The sequence below is a fragment of the Vombatus ursinus genome, unplaced genomic scaffold (genome assembly GCF_900497805.2).
Source record: "Vombatus ursinus unplaced genomic scaffold, bare-nosed wombat genome assembly UNPS02014775.1, whole genome shotgun sequence".
Lineage (NCBI taxonomy): Eukaryota > Metazoa > Chordata > Mammalia > Diprotodontia > Vombatidae > Vombatus > Vombatus ursinus.
Genome location: NW_020954553.1, coordinates 1,661,504 through 1,687,579, shown reverse-complemented (window position 1 = coordinate 1,687,579; position 26,076 = coordinate 1,661,504). Strand labels below are relative to the sequence as shown.

Below are 26,076 nucleotides of genomic sequence, written 5' to 3'. Positions count from 1 at the left end.
TCAGGCTTCAGAAAAGGATAGACTGTTTCCTGGGGGATGTCAGAACCGGAGGTCTGCAGGATTTCTCCGCCTTGCCTCCCACCCCAACCCCACTCTCACCTGGGAAACTCCCATGAGCGAGGATAAAGGAATCGGAACAGTCTAGATTCTAGACTGTCTAGAATCTAGACTGTCCTTTTATTAGACAAATCTTTTTATTAAGGGGATTTGTTCCGTGAAACTTGGATTCAGTCAAAGGGCCACACTTGAGGACCTAAAGGGCCACATGTGGCCTCAAGGTCGAAGGTTCCCCACCCCTGGTCTAGATAGAACCCAGAATGCTGGGATATAAAAGGACCAAATCCACTATTTAGCAGATGTGGAGAGAAGTGACCTGCCTTATAGAATACACAGAAAGCTAGAAGTCAAGTCAGGACCAGAACCCAGGATTCCTGACTCCTAACATAACTATACCAAAAGGTGCCTCAACTTTAGTCTGATGACCTCTGACTAGCCTTGGTACAGCCACACACTTCAGGAGAGGTTAGAGGGCTGCAGCGCCAGCCTTCCCCCAGCCCCCAGCTCCCAGCCCCACCTCCACCTGACAGCACAGCCCTACTCCCTCCCTCCATGGCTTGCCCCCACACCATTCCTCAATTCCACCCAGTGATATATGGCTTTTCTTCAGGGAATTTCTTCAGCCACCAAGTAGTGGTTGCCCAGCTATTCCTAGGCAGCCATCCTCCCTGTCTTCCTTTGTGGATGGGGACAGCAGACTAGCCATCTGTGCTCTCAGACCTAGATTGTGACCTCCCAGGCTGCCCTGAGCCTAAGGCCAGGCATCAGCTCCTGGCCTCCTCCAGCCTCCTCCCTCCACGCCTGAGCTACTTAGCCTTCCCAGGGGTCATCCGTGTATCCCAGTAGAAACCTGCCCACTTTGGCTTTCTCAGGCTCTGCCTTGAGACCTGTCCCCTCCCCTCCCCCTGCCCAGAGCTAAGATATTCCTGCTCTCCCTGTACTGGACAAAAGAACAGAATGTCTCAGCCAAGCTCAGCAGCAACTTCATTAGCTCCCCAAATGTCACACCCTAGGAAAGCATCAGGCCACAGCTGCCTAATTAGTCCGAACTATAAACAAGAGGGAAGCAAGGCAGAGAAATCCTGCAGACCTTCACTCTGACATCCCCCAAACTGTGGTAAGGGCGGGGTGAGGGGGAGAGATTCCCCTCTGCCTCCAACTGCCAGGAAGTCAAGCATCAAGCTTTTCGTAAATGCTTCCAAGTGCCAGACGCTATGCTGCTGAGTGCTAGGGATGAGAAAAATGGGGAAAAAAAAACAGATCTTGTCCTCAAGGGGCTCACACCCCAATAGGTAAGACAACATGCAAATAACTGTATAGCCAATGGCCTGAATGGATACAAAGAGAAGCTGATATATGTGCGTGCACGTGTGTGTGTGTGTGTGTGTGTGTGTGTGTGTGTGTGTAAATCTTAAAAGGAAGGTACTAGCTGCTGAGGGGGAGGGGGAGACAAAGAAAGGCCTCCTACCATCCTTTGATGATCCAACCCTAGACACATACCCCTTCCCCTCTGCCTTTGCTACACATCCTTTCTCTCTTAAAGCTACTCTATGTGGAGATATAATTAAAGACTTGGAGAATATCAGAGCTGCAAGAGGCCCTGGGGACCATCTACCCCAATGCTATTATTTTGGAGATGAGGAAACTGAGGAGAAATTAAGTGACTTGTTTAATGTCTCATGGCTAGTAAGTATCAGGCTCGAGACTTGAACTCATCAGGCACCAACCTGCCCAAACAAACCACATTAACAGCCCCAGGCTATCATCCAGGTGGAGACTAATCTAACACAAACATAACATGCACATAACTCTAGTTCTGTGTAACCTATTCTGCTCAAACACAGCACACATACAGGTGGCTCCATATATATGGGTGTTCAAACATTGCACACATATGTAGCTCCACATATATGGCCAACCTTCTCCAATGGTGATGGGGATCAATCAGTTGCCCACGCATGGCCAATCCCACTGGACATGCTCATACACAGCCTTTCTATGGATGGCCCTCACCCCCACCTCCCCAAAGCAAGCTCAGTGAAAAGCCAGCCAGTAATTCTGTGAACCAAAGAGAAGTGGGTATATTTATAAAAATGGAGGAGTGTGGTTAGGTTGGTGGAGGGGTGGGGTTTAGGAGGTGCAGAGGAACAGGCAGGGTCCTACCTTTGCGAGCTATCCGAATACAGTTCAGCCGGGTTTCCTGAGGAGACACATGAGACAGGGCAGGTCAACACCACTAAGCCTGGCATTCAGGGCCAGTCACATTCTTGAGGCCTCCCCAACCTCCCAGGACTGTGCCCACAAAGCCTGCTGCCCTCTCTTTCATAGCTGTCACTCGGGCTGGTTTGGAGGATCAAGTCAGGGCTCAGATGCCCAAATCAGGGGCACATTCCAGAGGCATGAAATAAACTGAGGAAAACCCTAAGAAGGAAGAAGACTGAGGGAGGGAGCCTCATTGTACAAATGAGGAGACTGAGGCCCAGAAAAGTTCAGTGACTCACCTAAGGTCATGGCAGGTACTAAGTAGCACAGCCCGGATTTACATCCAGATACTGACTCCAGATCTGGAACTCTTTCCACTACCCCCTCAATGCCTCTGAGCATCAAGAGAAGGTTTGGACTGGGGAGCAGCATTTGTTGAACCTCCTGGCCACTGTACCCCATAACCTGGCTCCCAGGGAAGAGTACGGCTAGTTCCAAGAAGAAAAGGGGAGTATCCCAGGCCCTGCCCCAGCCCCAGCCTGCTCCTCACCCCCTTCAAGTGGCTTGTGGCCTGGAAGTAGATGAGATATGCCTTCTTGGGCTCCAGGGGGGGATTCCAATAGCCTCGGTATGTCTGGTTGTCGCCCACAGTGAAAGGTGTGGCCTCCAAGAGGCTGCTGGCTGGCAGCTCTGCCCCAAAATAATGTACCGCGCCCCGGGCAAGGGCAGCATCAAAGGTCAATGGCACTGGGAAGCAGTCCTGAGCCCCAGGCTCCCGCTTCATTCTCCGGGCACGGTCCTCTTCCACTATCACCTGGTAAACACTGAGCACATGAGAAACAAGCCAGTCAGAGGCCCCCAGGGCATCAGGACAGGGTGCAGAGGGAGCCTGGAAAGAGACCTGAGGGCAGAAACCACCCCCCCCAGATTACCTTAGCAGCGTCAGGGGGCCCTGAAGGCTCACTAAAATCCTGTGCCCATCCCCCCACACACGCACACACACACACATACATACACACACAGGAATGGAGCTCTAGAGCTGAAAGAGACCTCTAAAGCCATCTAGCCCAATTCTCTCATTTTACAGAAGAGAAAACTCTGGTCCAGAAAGTTTAAATGAGTTGTCAAAGGTCACACAGGCAGTAACATCAGAAGAAGGATTGGAACTCAGGACCTGACTTGAATTCCATCATCTTTTCCACTGAATCACTTTGCTCACCCAAATCCAGGGCCACTGGCCACCTATCCTTGAGTCAGACCCAGGATCTCTCTGGCCAAGGATTCTGTCTCTGGCAGCAGAACCAAAGAGGAAATGTAGGAGGCCACGCCTTCCCACACCTTCCTGCTGCCTTTCCAAGGTCAGAGCCCTGGCTTACGGAGCCAGGTAGACCAGGCTCAGCTACTAATTCAATGGACACCTTACCTCTCTGGGCTTCAATTTCCCACTCTGTAAAATAAAGGGTTTGGACTAGGTGATCAGTGAGAAAAGAAACGGCCCCTCCTAGTTCTGATATTCTGAGTTCTAAGGGCCCTCCCAGCTCTGACACCCTGTGTTCTAAGGGCCCTCCCAGCTGACATTTTGGGTTCCAGCTCACACACTCTGTGGTCTAAGATGTACACACATACACACACACACACACACACACACACACACACACACACACACATTCTCCATGCTCTAAAATGCTATGATTTTACATTGCCTTAGTAACCCATTATGGCTTTGTCAGCCATGGATTTAGCTAAACATTTTTGAAGCTATTTATATTTTCAATCCATCCCACCTCTTGGGCTAACTATTTCCATGAAATATAACAATAGTTTCCCATTCTATAGCACTTAATAGCTACAGCACCCCCTCACACGTAAGTAGTGCATATTTATATTATTATCCCTATAGAGAGACACCAAGACTCAGCAAGTGAAATTAACTTGCCCGAGGTCACTTAGCTAGTCAATCATAGAGTGTGGACCTAACTCTGGAGAGCCATTGATTTAGGGGCAACAGGGTGTAGTAGATAGAGCAATGGGTTTGGAGTCAGGGAAAACTGGATTTTAATTCTGTTTCTGACACCATGTGGTTTGAGCCATACATTTAACCCCTCTGAGCCTCAGTTTACTGATCTGTAAAAGAGGGACAATAATAATCCCAACAGTATTTACTTTATGGTTTTGTGGTGAGGATCAAATGAAACAATGGGAGGAATCTTAGAAGGCATCAAGTCCAACAGATAAGGAAACCGAGGGCCAGAGTGGTTAAGTAACTTGGCCAAGGTCATTCAGCTAATAAGTGTCCAAGATGGAACTGAAACCCCGGTCTTCTTGCTCCCAAGTCTGCGGCCTGCTGCAGTTCAATATTTATGCAACTAGAGATTGATAACATAGGTAAAGCACCTCGAACACCTTAAGGTGTTACAGAAATATCAGCTGATATCATTCTGAGATTTGACGAGTAAGTCCCTGTTTTCCCTCTACTGTATTGATTGGTTTGTAAACTTTAATCCTGTCCCGTTCATTTTCATCTTGCCAGATTATGCCTCTACATTAGCATTCTCCTCTTCCCCCACCCCACCCCCCAATCCTCTTGATCATCTAATTATCTTCCCTATTCCCCTTGTTCAGCTCCATAAAAACTCTCTTTGGGGACAGTGACCAGCCCTGCACATGGACTTCTGAGGTGGAGGCTGGAGACTATGATGTGTGGTTTTTTTTTCTCCCAATCCCATTCCAAAGCCATAAATTTGGTCTTTTTCATGGCGGCAGCGTATAAGCACTGACTTTTGGACCACTTTTCCTGGTTGGTCTCTCAGAATTCATCATCCCACAAGCATGGCTAGGAAACAGAGAGACAAAAAAAGAAACACATGGAGAAAGGATCAGAGGATCAGAGGACCATAGATTTAGAGTTGGAAGGCACCATAGAAGCAACTGAGTCCAATACCCTCATTTTATAGATGAGGAAACTGAGGCAGACAGAGGTTAAATGACTTGCCTAGGTTCACACAGCTAGTAAGTATCTCAGGCAGGTTTGGAACTCAGGTCTCCCTGACTCCAAGTCCCCTCCTCCTAGGGGAGGAATAGAGAGAAGAAAGAAGGGAAATATGTAGCCTAACAAATGAGATGACACATGTAAAGCACGTTATATGTAAAGCACATGTAAAAGCCTCTATAAATGCTTGTTCTTACTCTCCCATTCAGCTGATGTCACCAAGCCTCTGGAAAGCAGTTAAAAGGATCAGCCCCCTCCTCAATTAATTCTCTGACTTCTGGGGAAGTGAGGGGGCCTTCGGATCCAAGACAGAGCCCACTATCTCTGGGCACTATCTCTGTAATTGCTTCTCTCAGTCCAAGCCCAGGCCCCTCCTCCGCAGAGTCGGCTGTGCCCTCAATCTGATAGCTCAGCCGGCCCTGACTATTTTCTCTGGCCCCCATCTGAGAGCTTGGAAGGCAGGGTGAAGGGAAGGATGAGTCACACAGTCCCTCTGGAGAGATGGTCCCAGACAGAGATAGCCTCCCTCTGCCCAGAAAAAAGCAATTGTGAAGCAATGACCCTTCCCACGAATCACTAATGTGAGTCCCATATGGCTTGATGCACTGCAACTAAGGTACAATAAACACTAGAAGATTTCTGGGGAATGTTCCCTGGCTGGGGGATATGACCTGTAAAAATCTAAACCCAAGGATGCGGATGGAACCAGCGGGGAGAATGGGACACACATCAGAAAGCTTAACTGGATACCATTGGTGACAATCTGGTCCAGCCTTGCAAATGGGGAGTGGAATCAGCCAAACTGGCCTGCCCTTCTCCTCACAAACAACCCTCCCATCTGGCTATCCCACATGCCTGGAAGGCACTCCCTTCCTACCTCCACTTCAGAAAGTACCTCTTTCTTTAAGATACAGCTCAAACACCATCTCCTGAATGAAGATTTTCCTGATTCCCCCAACAGCTAAAACCCCTCTTCCCAAATAACTACTGTGTGTGTGTATATATATTATACATATAAACATATATGTGTGTGTATATTTGTGGATATATGTATATGTGTATAAATACGTATGTATATTTACATATATTTGTGTGTGTGTGTGTGTGTGTGTGTGTAAATTCTCAGAGAAGTGCTCAGAGAAAGGAAGGGACTAGTCCAAGGACATGTGTCAGAGATAGGACCTGAACTCAGGTCATCCTGATTCCAAGGCCTCTCAATGAGAATTGTCCAAAAGTGGAAGGGGCCAAACGGAGGGGGAGGGGAGCTCCCCCTCCTTGGAGATCCATGTATTTTATAGTGATGATTCTTTTAGGGAATGGATTGGATGGGGATGGCTCCTAACCGTCCTTCCCCTCCAACTCCCAAACTGTGTGGTTCTGAGGGTCCTGTCGGTGGAGGTCTGTAACTGGAGGCTGGATGGTGACTTCTCAGGGAAGCTGTGGAGGGGGTTGGATTAGATGCCCTCGAAGCCCCCTTCCAACCCTGAGATTCCATGGGATTGAGAGAAGATGATGTTAGGGAAGTCAGATCAAGGTCACGGTGAGCCTTAAGGCAACGTGAAGCCAAACCCAGAGGTTGGTAAGAGGGGAAGAGAAAGCCAGGCTGGCCACCAGGGTCAGGTTGAGGACATCTCAGGTTAGGATCTCCCTGCTCTATGGCCAGATCATTCTGGGCTCTGGAAATTCATGCTCTTTTGCCCTAATTTGTAAAACTTTAAGGACATGAGCCTTCCAATGTGGGTCCTCTCCCCGCTCCCCTGACAGAGATCACAATCCCTCTATACCTCAGTACTCAGGCTTTGAGAGTGGCAGGAACTGAAAAATTACAGCCTTGCATAATGAGCATCTCTGAACACAGCCAGACTAGTTCTGAATCAGGTCTGCCCTTGAACCCTTTCCAGCATGGTAGGCCTGTTATACCTTGCATGCTGATGACTCGCAAAGCCTTTGGGAATCCCCGGTCACTTTCACACCATGGCAGCAACAGAGGATTTTATTTCACTTTGTGGAAGTGAAGTCCTTTGGGGAAATATTATCATTATTATAGATATTAACTAATTCATATTATTAACAATGATAACAAGCATTTATATAACATTTTAAGATTTGCAAAGCACTTTATGTATATTGTTTCACTTGATTCTCACAACAACCCTGAAAGATAGGTGCTATTATCCCCATTTTGCACACAAGGAAACCAAGCCTGAGAGGTGATATGACTTGTCCATGGTCATACAGCTAGTAAGTGTCTGAGGCAGGATTCAAACTCAGGTCTTGCTGATTCCAAGGACCAGAGGTTAAGACTTACTGAGCTGCCCCAAAATGGAGGCCAGGCTATCATTTCCACAAGAGGAAAACTGGGAACACCAGAGGAGAAAAGCAATCTGACAGGAGAGGCTTGGGGTCAGGGTGGGAGAACTTCTATACAGATTAGCCACAAAACCAGTTCATTGTCCCATCTTCATCAGGCAGGCTGTGGAAAGGAGGGCCAACCCTATTGCAGTCTGCTCTTCCCAGGGATGGCTCCAGGAAAGAGGGAGCTTCAAGCTTCTCTCTCTCTCTCTTGCCCTGTGGCTATGAAAACCCACCCAATGAGAAGCTCTTCTACCTCCCTGTCTCCATGGTAACAAGCCAGACACCACTTACTACCATCTCTGGGGGCAATGGGGAGAGTGGGGAATAGGCGTTGCCCCCCAGAGTAGTACCAGTGTTGTCATTACTAGTATAAATAATGATATTAATGATATTATGGAAGCAGCCCTCTTAACAACATCCAAAAAATCCCCACAAACATAACCCTCTCTCATGAGTTGGGGGCAGGTAAGGGGAAAAGAAGTATATTCCTTATTGATCACAAATGAGGCAGCTACCTGGGGTCCTTCCCCAGGTTTCGGTGGCTCTCCATCCCATGACCGGGCATCCATCTCAGACAGAATTCCAACACACAACCCCTAACCTCTTACCTCCTTACATACTTTACAACCCTCACCCCTTCAACTCCTGTAGGTTTAAGAAGAGGAGCTAGAGGGGCCCTAGCCTATTTGTATGATGGCAAAAAAAGACAAAGAAAAGTAAGGTCTCCCAAAGTGTACAATGTCTAGTGACTAGTGTGTCTACACTGACTGGTGTCCCTCAGTGATCAGTGTCTTCCATATCCAACATGCAGAGTAACCAGCATCCCACTAGCCAACATCCCCTGAGGGTGACCAGGGTCCACAGTCACCAATATCCTTAATGACCAGGGTCCACAGCAACCACTATCCTCAGCCATCAGCGTCCATAGTATCCAGAGTGACCAACATCCTTGGAGTCCAGGATCCATAATGAATAACATAACTATATGATTCATATCCCTAGCAACTAGGAGCAACAATGACCAATGTCCTTAGTGACCAGTATTCTCAGGGACCACCATCCTCAGTGACTAGTATCCAGGGGTGAGGAACCTGCAGCCTTGAGGCCACAAGTGGCCTTCTAGGTCCTTGAGTGTGGCCCTTTGACTGAGTCCAAGTTGTACTGGACAAATTCTTTTATTAAGGAGATTTGTTCTGGGAAGTTTGGATTCAGTCAAAGGACCACATTTGAGGAGCTAAAGGGCCACATGTGGCCCCGAGGCCACAGGTTCCCCACCCTTGCTAGTATCTCTAGTGACCAAAACCTCAGGGAACAGAGTCCTCAGTGACTAGGGTGCATAAAGTCAAGACTGGAGCTGAAAAGCAGCACTCCAACCAAAACCTCCAGAGGAAAAATGACCTCCCCCCAGCCCTACCATATTTCCTTTCTAGGCCACAGGCCTTCAGAAAACAATCCCTTCTCACTGGGTTCAGCCTCCAGCAAAGAGGAAGAAGGACCAGAGATGAAAATGGAGTTGGGGACATGGGAAAGGGGTGAGGGAGCTAGTATTATACAAAAGAATAGAACCACAAATCAAAGGAGAAGAAATGTAATCGGGTAGATAGGACAAAGGTAGAGAAAGAACAAACAGGCAGAGGGAAAAAAGGTCCCACAGGACCCACTTGTCCCCAACATCACTCACACCCAGCCCTCCCCACTGAGCATCCCTACCTGATGGGGGCTCCACGTCCTTGCGCTGGCCTCAGCAGCACTGTGATAGTGCTCTCCGACTCCCCCAGTGGGGATGGCATGTCCCCATAGTCAAAGCTCGGAGCTGGGAAAGGAGAGATGGGGAGGAGTGAACCAGGGACCAGGGGGAAAGTCTGAATCCAGAGCATCCTGGATTCCAAACATCATGACCATTGTCCCCTAGACTCCTATGTCCCTGACCTCTCTGTTCCCTTAATACCCAAGGCTCCTGATCTCTCCTGTCCCTAGACTCCCACACATGTTCAACCTTTAGCCTCCCTGATCTTTCAATCCTCAGCTTTCCTCATCCCTAGAATCCACCCTTCTTGATTACTTAATCTCCAGCCTCCCCAAACGTTCAGCCCCCAGGCTCCCCAATCCCTTGGTCCCAGCCTCCCTGACATCTATGACCACTTAACAGCCAAGCTTCCTGTCCCTCCTGTCCTCAGCCTCCTTGATCCTTCAGTCCCCAGTTTGACCAATCCCTTACTCTCAAGCCTCGATTATCCTTTTGTCCCTGATCTCAGTGACCCTGACCATCCAACCTTCATGACTCCCCTGGTTCCCTGACCCCTCTACTCCTTCAGTCCTTAGGCTCCTAAACACCTCAGTTTCCTGCCTCCCTGACCCTTCAGAGTCCAGTCCCCCCCCTACATCTTTAGGCCTCCAACCTCCATCACTCTATCTACAACCTCTCTGACCTCTTCATATCCAACTTTCTTAAATTCTCCCAGCTCCTTCATTTCCAATGATCCTTCATTTCTTCCCTAAACCTTCAGTCTCTAGTCCTCTGATTCTTTTGGTCCCCAACCTCCATGATCCCTCTAGAACCATGGTCTCTCTAACCTCCTTTCCCCTGACCTCTCACTGATGAAGAAGTCCCTAGCATGCCTGATACTTCAGTCCCCAGCCTCCCTGACACTCCCATCACCAGTCTCCCTGACATCACTATCTTCTGCTTCTCTGTCCCCTGCCTTCCTAACTCCTCTGGGAAATACCAAAAGGGCCAGGGACAGGGTCTAGATCTGTGATTTCATTGGTATAGGGAACTTCTAGGTGAAGAAACTTCCCCTACCAACACAGGTCAGCACCTTCTCTGCAACCACAGTCTTAGAGGGTTTCCTGAGTTCTGAGACATTAAATACCCAAGGTCACACAGCCTATATTAGATATGGGAAATGAACTCAGGGCTTCCAGGCTCCAGGACCAGCTCTCTACCTGGTATTCCATGCTGCCTCTCTGTGTTGGGAGGACTAATAGCACACTGAAAATAAACAAAAAAGACACTGACTGACCCTCCAGGTAGAAGGGACAAAGCTCTTCCCAAGGACAGCAAGATATGTGCTCAGAAACCAGAAAAGATAGGTCAAAATGGAACCAGAAACGGAACTGAGCCCTTGGACATTGCATGATAGCCTATTTTGGGGAGGGGTAACCCCCTCATACCCAGATGCCCCCATGAATAATCACCCAAGCATCCAGAGCCCACTTCTCCACCTCTTATTCCTCCAATCCAATGATGGTCCCAATCCATGTCAGATTTCCATCAGAATCCCCCACACTATATTCCAATCCATAGGACTAGCCCTCCCCACACTGGGGCCTATGTTAGGGGGTAAGGAAGGTGGTTGCTCACCGGAGATGTTGGTGGTGATCTCAGTGAGCGCCGTCTGGCCAAAGCCCTTGCCGGTCTTTGCCCTCACAGAGAACAGGTATGTGGTACCCGGATGCAGGTTGGAGAACACATGGTAGGTCTCATTTCTGAGCTTGGACACTGTGCGTCTGGGGCCAGGCACATTCACTGCAGGATCTGATGACTCAATGCTTTGATAGCTGATCTGGAGACAGGCCAAGGGGGAGAAAAGTCACAGAGAAGAGGGTGTCATTGTCAGGGACCACTGGGGTTTAAAGAAGGAAGAACAACCGGAGCTTTGTGGATGACCTCCCCAATTTTCTATCTCCCTTCTCCCCAAATCTAGACACTTCCTGCCTCTCACCTCTTTATCCCACAGAATCCTAGAATCAGAAGGTACTGTAGATGACAACTTCTTTTCTTCCTTCTGCTCTTCCCACCATCTACCCATCCCTTCTCCCCGCCTCCCCAGGCTTCTAGTCAATGCCTATGAGTCTGCATCCAACCAGAGGGCCAAGGTTCGATCCCCTAGGCATAGTCTCAAGGAGATATATCTACCTCATATTGGGTGATGAGGCCATTTGGCTCCAGGGGTTCTTCCCACTTCAGAAAGATCATGTCCTCCAGAGGGGTGAAGGTCAGTGACTCTGCTGAGATTCCTCCAGGAACTATAAGGGAAACCCCATCCCAGACTTCAATTAGTCCAGCCATGATCAGGACGGATAGAGGTCAGAAGAGAGGAGAAATTTTCTGACAACAAAGGAGACCAAGCTCTCACAGATGCATTGGGAGCCTCCCTTCCCTGGAAATCTTTAAAAACAGGAGATGCCCTATTCAGCCAACAATCATGTATCAAATGACTTCCACGTGCCCGGCACAGAGCTAGGCACTAAGGATATTAAAGACAAAAACGAAACAATCCCTACTCACAAGAAGCTTTATATCTAACAGGTGAGACAACAAATACACCTATAAATACATGAAGCAAAAATATTGCCTGAATAAATCCAAATACAAGGGTGACCCAGTGGGTAGAGTGCCAGGCCTGGAGTCAAGAAGACCTGAGTTCAAATCTGGCCTCAGACACTTCCTAGCTGTGTGACCTTGGGCAAGTCCCTTAACCCTGTTTGCCTCAATTTCCTCATCTGTAAAATGAGCTGGAGAAGGAAATGGCAAACCACTCCAGTACCTTTGCCAAGAAAACCCCAAATGGGGTCACAGACAGTTGGACACGACTGAATAATAACAATAACAGTTTAGGAGCAATGGCATTAGCATTTGGGGATATCAAGAAAGGTTTCATTCGGAAGATGGTTCTTGAGGTTGATTGTAACCTCTATGAGGAGGAGTTGAGGAAGAAGCTTATTCTAGGTGTAGAATTCAGTCAGTGCAAAGATGGGAGATGGAGTGTCCAGTGTGAGGAACCTGCTGGAAATGCTACAGGAATAGCCCTAGGACAACACAGGAAGGGAAGAGGACATACTGGATGATTAAAAGAGGAAATTTCCAGGTAGAAAAACTGGAGCCAAATGAGGTAAAGTGCCACCATAGAGGATAAGGTGTTTCAGCAGAAAAGAATGCTCAGCTTCCCATTTCTCATCAGAGAGGTGATGAATACGGCATACATTGTCAAACATGGCCACAATGTTGAATTGTTTTCCGTAAGTATTCTTCCTGGTTATCAGGTAAGGTTTTTTTGGGAAAGAGGAGTCTTGAGGAAGTAAGAAAAGTGGCGAGTGGGGGGAAGAACATTAATAAAATCCTTTTAGAGGAATGGACTGCTAAAGGCAACAAAAAGCTTCAAGATCACTTAATTCAACCCTCTCATTGTATAGCAGAGGAAACAAAGTCCTAGCCAAGTGCCTTACTCAAGATTACAGCTGGTCAATGGGAAAACTAGAACCCAAGTCTCTTAACCACACAACATGGAATCTTTTAATGGATGTTTTGATTAATGTTTTTGTCCTGTATGCCAGAAAATTCTACTCTCCCTGGCCTGGAGGAGTTTACTTAGTAATGAATCAAGTCTCATGGGATATAGTGAAGGTCAGAGCCCCCAAAGGATAGTTACCCACTGAGGCACCATCTTGAAACCATGTCCCATGTGCTTGAAACTAAGCACACAAAATGCCTGGCCATGGAACTGGCCCCTTCTTGGTGGCCTGTGTATAAGTAGTAGGTCCTAAATCTAGAGCTGAAAGAGACTGAAGAGGTCATTGAATCTTATCCCCTCATTTTTGCAGATGGAGACATCAATGCCCAATGAAGTTAAGTATTGACCTCAGAGTCTGAGGTGGGATTTGAAATCAGGTCTCTCTGATGCAAAGTTCAGCACTTTATACCCTATGACACACTGAATATGAACTGATGCTGAGTGAAAAAATGCAGAACCAAGGAAACAATCCACACAAAAACTACAGCAATGTGTTATCCCTCCAGGGCCATGGTGCCTGTCTCATCACCCAGCCCAGACTGATGAATTCCTGGGATTTCCAGCAGACTGGGGAGAGAGGAGGCTCTCTAGTGTCACCCTGCGCCCTCTTGGCTTAGGGAGCAGGCCCTGACCCTAGACACCATCCCAGCATCCATTCAACCTAGAAGTGCTCTCCAATTAATGCCCTAATCATTAGGCTAATAATGAGGTTCCCCTAGGGGAAAACTTCAAACTGGGATTGAGCCACCCCAGTTAAGCGTGGATTTTGTTCCCAGGCTGGGGAGGGAGGTGGAAGCTATTCAGTGAGCCCAGATAGTCAATTGCTCTTCAAGAAAGGCTGATGAATGATTGTTAGAGTCAAAAACTCACCAAGCACCTCTAATGAGCATGGGCAGGAACTTGCTCCCAACCTCCATGAGTTTATCATTGGGGGGGGGGGGGGGAAGCATGCCTGGCAGCTGCAGGAAAACATCCTCCAAACTCACTAATACATACTCTCTGACCACAGTGATAACCACAACTATGCCTGTACACACTCAGAGACCAAAGAAAGGGGAAAAGGACTCCCATGTACAAAAAATATTTATAGCTGCTCTTTTCGTGGTAGCACAGAATTACAAGCCAAGAGGGTGTCCATTAACTGGAGAATAGCTGAACAAGTTATAGTATAGGAAAGTGATGGAATAACTATTGTGCTGTAAGAAATGATGAAGGGAATGGTTTCAGAGAAACCTGAAAAGACCTGTATGAACTGATGCAGAAGGAAGTGAACAAAACCAGAACAATTTACACAATAACAATATTATAAGGACAAACAACTTCGAAAGACTTTAGAACTCTGATCAAGGTAATGATCAGTCACAATTCTAGAGGAGCTATGGGGAAAACACATCACCCACCTCTTGACAGAGAGGCTATGGACTCAGGGTATAGACTGAGATACATGGTTTTGGACACAGCCAGTGTAGAAATCTGTCTTGTTTGACTATGCATATTTGTTACCAGGAGTTTTTCTTTTTTTTTTTCTTTCAATAGCAGGGCAAGTAGGAGGGATAGAAAATAAATACTCAAAAGAACTAGAAATAAAATAGATGCCCACAGATTGGGGAATGGCTAAACAAAATGTGCTATATAAATGGAATGGAATGGAATAGAATATTACTATGCTTTAAAAGGCAGCTGGTGGCCCATGGATAGACCACTGGGCCTGGAGTCAAGAAGACTTGAGTTGAAATCTGGCCTCAGATACTTCCTAGCTGTGTGACCCTAGGCAAGTCATTTAACCTCTGTTTGCCTCAGTTTACTCAACTCTAAAATGGGGTCACAATAGCACCTACCTTCCAGGGTTGTTGTGAGTACCAAATGAAATAATATTTTTAAATTGCTTAGCATACTGCCTGGCACATAATAGGCATTTCATGAATGCTAAATTCCTTCCCCTTCCCTTCTCTCCTTTAAGAAATGAAGAACATTACAAAGAGAGAAGCATAGAAAGATGATGCAGAGTAAAGTAAGCAGAGCCAAGAAAACAATACACATAATGACTACCACAATGGAAACGGAAGGAACAACCGTAAAACTAGTGAAAATGAATGTTGCAGAATTACAAAGAACAAGCCTGGCCTCAGAGACAGGGCGAGAGAGAAGACACCTGCCCCCACTCCAGGGGTAGGGGTGGGGAGAACAGCCAGGGACACTGCATAAATCTTCAGAATCTTTCTATATATCAATTTTGCTGATTTTTTTCCCCTCATTTTCTTTAAAAAATATTCTTCGCTGTATGAGATGTTTCTTTGGGAGGGGGGAGGGAGAAAGGGAAGGATACTGAGAAACTTTGGCAATATGAAAACAAATTATATCAATAAAAGTTCATTTTTTTAAAAATATAATTATTCGGGGGCAGGTAGGTGGCACAGTGGTAGAGCACCGGCCCTGAAGTCAGGAGGACCTGAGTTCAAATCCGGCCTCAGACACATAATACTAACTAGCTGTGTGACCCTGGGCAAGTCACTTAACCCCAATTGCCTCACCCAAAAAAAAAAAAGTTATCTCTGAGTTCAAATCTGACCTCAGGCACTTGACACTTACTAACTGTGTGACCCTTGGCAAGTCACTTAACCTCCATTGCCTCACCAAAAAAATATATATATGTATACAATTATTCACTGAAAACTATTTTTAAGAGTATTGCAGTTGGAAGCAGAAGAGCTTGGAATTCGGTCCTGGGTTTGCTACTTAATGACTATGGAGCCTCCAGGAAAATAAATGAATGAATGAATAGATAGATAAATGAATAAATGAATGGATAGATAAAGGAATATATTAATGAATAAATAGACAGATAAATGGATAAATAAATGGAAAGATAAAGTAATGAATGGATAGATAAATTAATAAATGGATAGGTAAATAAAGGGATGAATGAATAGATAGATCAATACAGAGATAAGCAAATGAATGAGTAAATAAAGATAACATTTATATAGCACTGACTATGTGCCAGGCACTGTGCTAAGTGCTTTACATATATAAATTCATTTAATCCTCACAATAACCCTGGGAGGTAGGTGCTATTATTATTCTCCTTTTACAAATGAGGAAACTGAGGCAAACAGAGGTTATGACTTGCCCAGTCTCACAGTTAGTAAGACTCTGAAGCCAGATTTGAACTCCAGGCTGGCACTCTATCGACTGCACCACCTAGACCGGAGCCTAAAACAGACAGGAGGATCAGCCCCAGGCCCAAGCAGGAGCCTCTCCAGGAGGCAGCCCAACGCCTGAAAGGAAGGCAAGGGGCAGGGGAGTCACAGCTGCTTTTGCTGTGTCTGCAGCTTCTGCTCCAGCTCTGTGTCATCCGGAGCCTGGAAGCTCCCAGACACAACCTCCATAAGAGGGAGAGAGCTGGGCAGGACGCAAAAAGGGTGCTGCCGAGGCAAAGCCTCTAGGCTTTTAGCCAAGTCTCAACTCCCCCGTGCCCCATTTCCCTTTTACTTGAGAGGGCTCTGAACATTTTGGAAGTATCAGAAGTAGCACCCCAAGAGGAGAGACCGAGACCCTCTAATTTTCCCTGGATTTCTAACTCCTCTTAGGATCACACACTTAGAACTGGAAGGGAGCTTAGAGATCACCACTAGAAGGTAAACCCCTTGAGGGCAGGAGCCATTTCATTTTTCTCTTTGTATCAGCATCCAGCTTGTTGTCTGGTACATAGTAAGTACTTACTCAATTCTTGTTGTCTGATTAATCAAGTATAATCACCTCATTTTACAGATGGGGAAAGTGAGGCCAGTAGAGGATGTGACTTATCCAAGGGCACACCTGCAAGCTTCAGAATTTGAACCCAGGTCCTCTAACTCCAAATTCAGTCCTCCTTCCATTACACTAGGTGGCTGCTGCTTCTCAACACCCTTGGTAGTACAGACCATCCCTATCATTGATCCCTCCAGTTCAATATCAACCAAGACAGAAAAACAAAGTTGTGAAAAATGCAGATTCATGTGAAATTCTAAAGGTCTTTCCCTTCACAATCATGGTAATTGTGTGTGGTTATTACTGTATGTGTCAATGGGGAGGTGGGGCACGGAGCGCTATCAGCCTAGCAGGAAGACAGGAGTTATCAATTATCAAAAGGAGGCTGGCGAAGTAGGTGGAGCCCTGATCAAGTGGAGGACAGGGGTCCTCCTGGAAACACTGACCCCAGAATTTGACGAGAGGGGCTAGGATGGTATCAGCCTGGAAGCAGAAAAAGAGACGAGAATGGGGCTGTGGGCTCAGGAGGGAGCGTGCCGGCCAGTTAGCCCAGAACGCTGGACTGGCCTCTATGGCCAGCTTAGGGGTATTGCAGCATAAAGATCCCTGGGCCCTGGCACCCTGACATTCCAGGCTCTAAGTTTGTTTTGCTTCACCCTTTCTTCAACTACGGCTGGTAAAGTCTCTTTGAAAAGCCTCACCTCGTGGAGGACTATGGGAGCTGAATGCTGTATGGACTGCAGTATACTGTCAGGACTGCAGTATACTGTCAGGCTCAGCTGATGAGCTGAGGGAAGGGGAGGAGAGTTAACTAAGTCTGATTGGCTGAAATGCTTTTTTCCCCTCTTTCTTTCTTTCCTTCCTTCCTTTCTTTTTTTTCTTTCTTTCTTCCTTCCTCCCTTTTTTTCATTATTACAAAGGAAGAGAACTCAACTAGTAAATGTGTAACAATGAGGCTCTCTAGGGGCAAAAAAAAAAAGTATGCGCACACACACACACACACACACACACACATATACATCTTTTTAAGTTTAATTTATGTTACTAACACTCTTTTAAGCCCAGACAATCAACAAGACAATAAGTCAAGTCCTGGTTGGTAGTGGCCAGTTTCAGAGGCATGAATGCTCCAGCTGAACGTCTGAGATTAGGTGTAGCAAGAGGGTTAGAGCTGGCCCCAAGACCCCGAGAGATGGTTCCCAAAGGAGAGGAGGGAAGAGAATCTAGCTGACAATGAAGGTGATGTCAAAACATGCTTGAAAGAAAGAAAAACAAACTCAAATTACACAATCAGCAATATCAATGGTGATGGTAGACTGGCGGGCTTGGAGTCAAGAAAACTCGAGTTCGAATCCCGCCTCAGACATTTACTAGTTGTGTGACCCTGGGTAAGTTACTCAATCTCTCTGTGCCTCAGTCTCCTCATGCATAAAATGGACTCAGCAGTCTCAAATGTATCCTGTCTATAACTCCTTTGTACATGGTTGTTTGCACGCTGCCTCCCCCAATGAGGGCAGGGCCTGTCTTTTCCCTTCCTTTGTATCCCAGTGCTTAGCACATACCCAGCATGTAGTAGGTGCTTAATAAATGCCTGCTGACTGAATGTCTCTAGGGCATCGTCCAGCTCCAGATTTATGACCTCAGGCCTCTGTTTTTGAAGGATAGCACAGTATTATGAGGACAGTGTACTAGAACAATAACAATAATTGTAATTGAGGAAGACCAAATAAATCTGGGCACTAAGATGTTTTTGTAAGTGAAAAAAGAAAAGCCCCACATCAGGCTTTAATGCATTAAAGAGAAGAAAAGGAAATCCAGATCAGAAGCAAGAATGGGGAAGACGGGGATTAGGCCACCCAGGAACCAGACGCAGGCGGGGGAAAGCAAGAGAGGGATAGAATAAGGGGCCACCCCCAGCTGTTCAAGGGGTGGGTCCAGGGGAGGGTGGGTAGATAAGCAAGAAAAGGAGCTCCCCAGCAGAGCTGGGTCTAGGGTAACAATAATTATTCATTCATATGTGTCTGTGTGTATGTGTATATATGTATAGACATGTATGTAACACGTGTATGTGTGTGTGCACACATACACATGTGTATTATGACAATATATACAGAGTGTTCATATTTATCTATAATACACACATGTACATACACACTGTGAATACATACATTGTGTAGGTGTGTGAGTGTACTATATAAATGTATTACATATATGTGTGCTGTGCACAGTGTGTACATAGATACATACTTGTATAGGCATGTGTTCGTGTGTATATTATAGGCATGTGCATTGTGTACATGTATGTGCACTGTGTGCACATACTATGTGTATGTACATATATGCATTGTGTCTTGTACACACATTTATATATGGCATATTATATTCTGCATAAATTCATTTAATATGCAATAGTGGGTGTTTATCCCATCAAGTCTGGATTTATCTTGTGTGCACTGATTTACATATATTCCCTCCCCGTATTAGAATACGAGCCCTTTGAGGGCACAGACTGTTTTTTCTTTTCCTTTCCATCCCCAGGGCTTACTTAGCATAGCGCCTGGCACATAGTAAGCACTTAATAAATTCTTATTGATGGAGTAATTGGTTTGAGGCCAATCCTTTCACAGCAAATTTTATTGCTATCTTTTGGTTTTTATGCCATCCTTTCCAGATATCATTTCTTTATAGGATACACGACAATCCAAGAGGCTATATAGTAACCTAAAGGCCATGATAAACTAAAGACCACAGGATAATAATTAATAGCTAACATTCCTATAGCATTTAAGGATTGCAAAGCACACTATATATGCAGTTACCATGAACCTTCACAAAAATCCAGTGAGATAGGGGCTATCATCATCCCTATTTCACAGATGAGGAAACTGAGGCTAACACATCTATCAGGGACTTGCTCAGGATCCCACAACTAGTAAGTGTCTAAGGCAGGATTCAAACTCAGGTTTTCAGTATTCCATCCTCCTAGTCACCTATTGTTCTCAACAAGGGCTACATACAATAAGACCACATGATAATACAAAGACTCTATAACTCCAATAGCTGAAAAAATACATTTGATTGCCTAAGGAGAAGGCCTGCTACCAAGCTCAGGAGTTCTTCATCCCAGGCCTATCCTCAAAATAGTCATCCTTCTCTTTACTCCCTTGCCTATCTCCTCAACAGCCCCACACCTGCCCTCCACCCCAATCCTCTCCCTCCCTCCCCTTGACTTTCAGTTCTGGAACCACAATCCAATCAATACTGCTATCGCTATTTGAAAGGGCATATCAATCTATCCCCCTATAGTAGGGCTCCACTCTCACCATCTCTGTACCTTTTCAAACCAAAATACCCTTCCCTGAATTCCCCTGTATGTGTACATGTGTGTGTATGTGTATTTATATGTGTATGTGTGTGTCTGCTCCTATTAGAATGTAAGTTCCTCGAGGGCATGGACTGTCTCATTTTTGTATCTGTGTCAGATACAAATTTTTTTATTCATTCATTCTGAGCTCTGGTTTCCTCATTTGTAAATGCATGGGCAACAATATCTTCCCTTATACCTTAGGGACCTCAGTAGAGAGCTTTAGCAGAGGCTGGATGACTACTAATTGAGTATGCGTAGAGGGGAGGCTGTTTTGCTTTTGTCTTTGTATTCACAGACGTTAGCACTAGGCCTGGCACATTGTAGGAGTTTGTAAGTTGACTGTTTGATTATTTAGATCTAGACTGGACGAGTGGCCTCTGAAGTCCTTCCTGATGCTGGAATTCTCTGATTCCGTGTCCCCTCGGCACACAACTAGGCCATGGGGGACAATGAAGCAAGCTGGACTTAGACCCAAAAGACCTGTGTTTTGAAAGCTAGCTTAGCTTACTTAGTTAGAGTTATGTGACCATAAACAAGTCACAATCTCTCTGAGCCTTAGTTTCCCTCTCTGTAAAATAATAACAATAATAATACTTGCACCACCTAGTTGACAGAACTGCCATGAGGCACATGCTTAGTAAAAATCTACAAAGCACTATCAGAATATTGCCTTTTATTGTTTATTATTGTATTATTATCACTGTCTGCCCAACTGGACAGTAAATTGCAAAAAGGCAGAGCAGGGACCTTGTCTGCCATTCAATTCAATTCAACAAATGTAAAGTAAGCACCTACTATATACAGCCTAGTGTGCTGACTCTTGGAGAAATCCAAACAAAAGTGAAACAGTCTGTGCCCTTGAGAAATTTACTGGAAGATGGCCGGCTGAGGGTGACCAGCTCCTAGAGATCATAACACAACACAGATGAGTAAATGCAAAGATCAGTTGGCAGATGGAAGAGGCACTGACAACTGAAGGCTTCATGGAAGAGGCGGCAACTAGTCTGAGCCTTGAAGCCACATAAGGATTCTAAGGGCAGAGATGAGGAAATATGAGGAAAGAGTTATGCAAATGTACAGAAGCTGAAGATGAAAGGTCAGGGTCAGAGAACAACTAGTCCATTGTGAAGGGGGAGTTATATGAAATAAATTAGAAAAGTAAGTGGAAGCCAGGCTACAGAGAACCTTCAGTACCAGGCTGAGAACTCTGTGTTTTATCCTAGAGCTAACTGGGAGCCACTGAAGATTCTTGAGCAGGGCAATACCATAGTCAGATGTGTGACTTTAGAAATTCAATAAATACACAATAATTTCAACAAACATTTACTAAATGCCCAGAAAGGCACTGTGTGAAGTATGGATTAGACAAGAAAGAGACCAGAATCGGCAAAGTCATTGCAATAATCCAGATGACAGGTGATAAACAAGGTAGCAGCTGTATGAATGGAGGGAAAGGGATGCAAGTATGCGGAATTGCCCCTGATTCATGGTAGAATTAGCAAAGAATTACCGTAACTTCTTTAAACTTTGACTCTCATTCAACATTTAGTGCAATGCTTTGTAAAGAGTGGGCCTTAATATGTCAGTATTAAGCATATCAGTCCACAAGCATTACACACTGCTACATTTTCTCAGTCAATCAGTCAATAAACATTTATTAAGTGCTTACTGTGTTCCAGGCACTGTATTAAGCCCTGGAGATACAAAGAAAAGTAAACACATGTTTGCAGATACAGGTTTGTTTAGAACTAGGTGAACATTAAGTACCTTGGAGAGTTACAAGACAGCAAATGGACACGCTCTTTGCTTCCTAGTCCTTGTGAACTAACTCTCAAATGTCCTGCTGCTGACCAGTTTACTACTGAGTCCTAGCTCTTTGACCCATCCTCAACCACTGCCAGGCAGTCCTTGACCCAAGGCACTCATCACAGAAGACTTCTACCAACAACCTGGAAGGCCCCTTCGTGTAGGACCAGGCCACTCAGAACCATGGGGGCCTTACCATCTTCATCCGTCTGGAAGATGACCTCCTTGCCCTCTTTCCTTCCCTCGGGGTTGGCCAGGATGAGCCGCACATGGATGTTCCTGTAGGGCAGCAGGTTTTTGATGGTATAGCGGTTGGTGCCCCGTTCCATCTTCACGCACTCCCGAAAAGTCTGGTTGTGGCTGCTGCCCACGGTGTAGCGGTAGCACAAGGACACGGTGTAGGTGTGGCAGCGGGTGACATTGTAGCCAAGGGGCTCCCACTGGAGGGTCAGCTGACGAGACTGGATCTCAGAGAAGGCAAGACCCTTGGGAGCTCTCATGGGCTCTGAGGGACAAAGATGGGGCCAAAGGGCAGGAGGTAAGATGGGGAAGAATACAGGGAGAAAGGGAGGAGAGAGAACTAATCAGCCAGAAGGAAATATGGAAGCTAAGAAACTAGACCACCATGAACACAGCACCACCCCAGGGTCAAATTAAGGTGGGGAAGGCCAGTCTGAATCACTCCAAAAGAATTTCATTTCCATCCTCTACAGCATCCTCCACAGTCTCATGGAGAAGACCCTCTCAAAGGCTATGCCAGCTGAGCCCCAAGCTCGACCAGGACCAGCTGAGCTGGGAAGGCTTCAGACAGAACTCTGATGACAATCACCAAGCAGCGAGGAGGGCAATTGGTGCACATCACCAGAAGCTTGGCCACTGGCAGACATTGGTGGGGAAGGGATTGGCCCCACCAACTCACAAAGACCCTTTTCTGAGACAGGAAGTTGTGGAAACCTTTGCCAGGGAATTCCCCAACCAGGAAATCATGGGTCTTTCAAAATAGTAGGAAAAATCTCATTGATTTCAAATACCAACAGTAACTACTAACAAAGTATCAACAAATGGAGGCCTCAAAGGGACCCACTTTAAGGAATAAATAAGACTATTTGTAATTAGCACATTAACTGTCTGCAAGAAAATAGTACCGCTAAAGTTTACTATTGGTTCAAATCTCCGCCACACTTTTCTCCCAAATCTGGTTTGGATAAAACCTGAATGCATTCTATACTTGGTGTTATTTTTCAGCACATATCTTTTTTTCCCCTCTTTTCAAAAGGCTCTCACTTTCAAAATGCCATCTATCTACAAGAGTGACATATATTCAGGCCAGTAGGATACTCCTGAGTAGGTTAAGCATCCCCTCTGCAATTTTGTTGAACCCAAGACTCAACAGAGACAGTGTAGCCCAGCAGAAAGAGCACCAGATTTGGAGTCAGAAGATTTGGATTCAGATTTTACTTACTCCCTGTGAGATTTTGGGCAAATCATTTAATATCTCTGGTCCTCATTTACTCATCTGCATATGGTTTCTACCAGATCAGGTCCAGGATGCATCCTTCCCCATTTCCGCATCACTCACCTGCACACTTGGTCCTGCTGATGAGCGCAGGGCCAGGCTTTCCAGTGCCCCCTTCACCAGGCCGGGTGAGTAACACGCTGATCTCATACTCAGTGTCGGGGTCAAGGTGCCACAGCTTGTAGGTCTGCATGCTAACCGCATGCACCTCTGCCCATGGGCCCCGAGACATGCGGTATTCAATCTCCTTGCGCACAATGGGGCCATCACCAATGATGGAGTTGGTGTTGAGCTGAATGATGAGGTAGGTGGAGCCAGCCCGGAGCAACTGGGGAGGTGCGATCGGTGTGGGGGGCTCTGGGGGACAGGAGGAGGTAGGCAGGAAAGGGCAATGTGGGAGAAACCACAACCACCTCTTGCCCGTGTCCAGTACTCTAGAACCCCAAGGGGATCTAGGGGGTGCAGGGGAACATAACCCAAGAGGAGCCAAGAAGATACCCTTTGACCCTGACTCCCTCCCCCAATCATACACTGACCCTAACCCACCCAGAGGGCACCCTCCAGGCCTGACTCTCCCAGATCCCTCAGTCTGACCTAGGTCTCTCACCCTCATTCAACCCAGGGGTTCACTGACCCTTAACAATAAGCTCTGCAAAGTTGGAGACTCCTGCGCCCCGTGGTGCCTGGGACACACAGCGATAGAGATCCTGCTCCCCCCGCCCTACTTCGGGCAGCTGGAACGTGGCCAGGAAGCGGTGGTGACTGATGTGCTTCACGGAGGCAGCGGGGACCATCAAACCACCCTGGCGCTAGGGGAGAAGGAAGGCAAGCTTGGAGACCACCCTGGCCACCCAGAGCCCTGACCACCAGAAAGAAAGAGAATCTGCTGGGGGACCTGCCCACCAGGAATGAGGAGGGTGGACAATCATCCTGGGAGGAGGAAGGAGAACCCGCTGCCCTGCCCGCCAAGGAGAGAAAGAACAAGCTTCCCTAGGGTGGGGGCAGGGTGGGGAACAGGGGAAGCCTCTCACCTGCAGCAGAAACTGCTCAGCCTCCGAGGCCCGCCCCGCTGCCATGCACTGGAAAGTGGCATTCTGGCCTGCGTTGACCTCCACATCGCCCAGACGGGAGAAGTGAGGGGCCTTTGCTGGAGAGAGGGGACAGAGACACAAGGCAGCGAGGATGAGTACATAGGCAGAACAGAAGAGCCAGGCTCCCCTCCATCACCCCTGGGGCAGCCCCTTCTACATCCCACCCCACTCCACCCCAGCAACCTCTCCAAGCAGTCACGGACAGCAGGGAGGCCCCCTGGAGGACTCACCGCATGGATAGCTGAAGAGCAGAATGTCATCCAGGCCCATGTAGCCTCGGCGGTCAGCAGAGATGATGGCCTCAAACAGCACCTGGGGCAACAGGGACCCAAATACCGAGCTCATAGTCTAGGCCTCTGCCCATCCCCAGAGTTAACTCTCCCCCTCCCCTAGCCCCACCATCAATCAATTAATCATCAGACGTTTAGTAAGCATCCCCCATGTGTCAGGTACAACTCTAGGTGCTAAAGATATAAGTGCAAGAAGGGAGCAATCCCTACTCGCAAAGGGCTCCTCCCCCTCTCTCCAAAGCTTTCAGCTCCTCCTCCAACCACTATAAGCCACAGGTTTTCATTCAAATGCTTAAGTGCATAGCACTGTATTGGGATTTGAGGGTGGTACGTGCAGGTAAGTGCCCCTTCCCTGAAGGAGCTGAGGATCCTGTGCCTTTCAGTGGCCCTCCCTAGCCTCTGTTCCAACCCTTCTCTTTCCACATCTACTCCAAATCCCTTCTGCCCGCCCTGTAACCCTGAGGGGCCTGGCCTGCCACAGCCCTGACTCCGCCTAGAAGAAGGACCACCAACCCGCCTTAGAAGCCAGCCCTGAGCAGTCAACAGCATCTCCTCACCAAGGCCTGGTACAGCTTGGTGTTTAAAGACCAAGGTCTTAGGTCAGACCCTTTAAGGATGGTGAACTTTCCCCAAAGGTCACAGAATCGTAGATTTTAGAGCTGGAGAGGACCTCAGAGGTCAAGTGCAACTGCTTCATTTGACAGATGAGACCCAAGGCCCAGAGCATTAAGACACTGGCCTGAGGTCACACAGGCAGCGAGTAGAAGAGCTGAGATTTGAACCCACATCCTTTGATCCCAAATCCAGGGATTTTTCTACCACACTGCGCTAAGGATACAATCCCATTCCTCAACCACAGACTCTACTCCTAATTCGGGGCTATGCATTCTCACCCAGTCAGACTGAGCCCCAACCTCGGCCACAGACCACCCAAATCCTAGACACAGGTAAAATCTCGACTCTGGCCACAGATGGACCTCTCATGCTTGTTCCCCAACACAGCAGCCATAGCCATCTCACCTGGTACTCATTGGGCCAGAAGGTGCTGACCGCCAGTTCAGCCTGGTGCCACTGACGGCCATGAGAGCCAGACATGTTCCATACGGCACTGCCCAAGGGGCCTCCATTGACACGCACATAGACTCCCAGGGCCCCAGGACTGTGCCCATCCCGGTTATACAGGAAGTAGCTGAAGTGTAAGCAGTGGGTGTCATTCTCACTCAGGCTCTGGAAGACCACATGGGCCCGCTGACCAGCACCATGCTGGGAAGAGTTGACCATCAGGTATGAACCTAGAATGAGAAGAGTTCACGGTTTGGGGATGGGGGATACGGGAGAAAACTAAGTCGATAAACACAG

At 47.1% G+C, this 26,076-nt stretch overlaps 1 protein-coding gene across 3 annotated transcripts in view; it reads right to left on the bottom strand.

Annotated features, from left to right (window-relative positions):
* Window positions 1-26,076, bottom strand: part of PTPRU (protein tyrosine phosphatase, receptor type U) — a 108,684-nt gene that overhangs the window by 45,586 nt on the left and 37,022 nt on the right. For all 3 annotated transcript variants that reach the window (XM_027864553.1, XM_027864554.1, XM_027864555.1), the window contains exons 3-13: window positions 25,738-26,009; window positions 24,658-24,739; window positions 24,368-24,483; window positions 23,971-24,145; window positions 23,400-23,693; window positions 22,017-22,325; window positions 11,523-11,632; window positions 10,968-11,169; window positions 9,314-9,416; window positions 2,810-3,083; window positions 2,221-2,257 (exon numbers count right to left, since the gene is read on the bottom strand). In XM_027864553.1, the coding sequence (XP_027720354.1) occupies window positions 2,221-2,257; window positions 2,810-3,083; window positions 9,314-9,416; window positions 10,968-11,169; window positions 11,523-11,632; window positions 22,017-22,325; window positions 23,400-23,693; window positions 23,971-24,145; window positions 24,368-24,483; window positions 24,658-24,739; window positions 25,738-26,009 (1,974 nt within the window). The remainder of the gene's footprint in view (window positions 1-2,220; window positions 2,258-2,809; window positions 3,084-9,313; window positions 9,417-10,967; window positions 11,170-11,522; window positions 11,633-22,016; window positions 22,326-23,399; window positions 23,694-23,970; window positions 24,146-24,367; window positions 24,484-24,657; window positions 24,740-25,737; window positions 26,010-26,076) is intronic.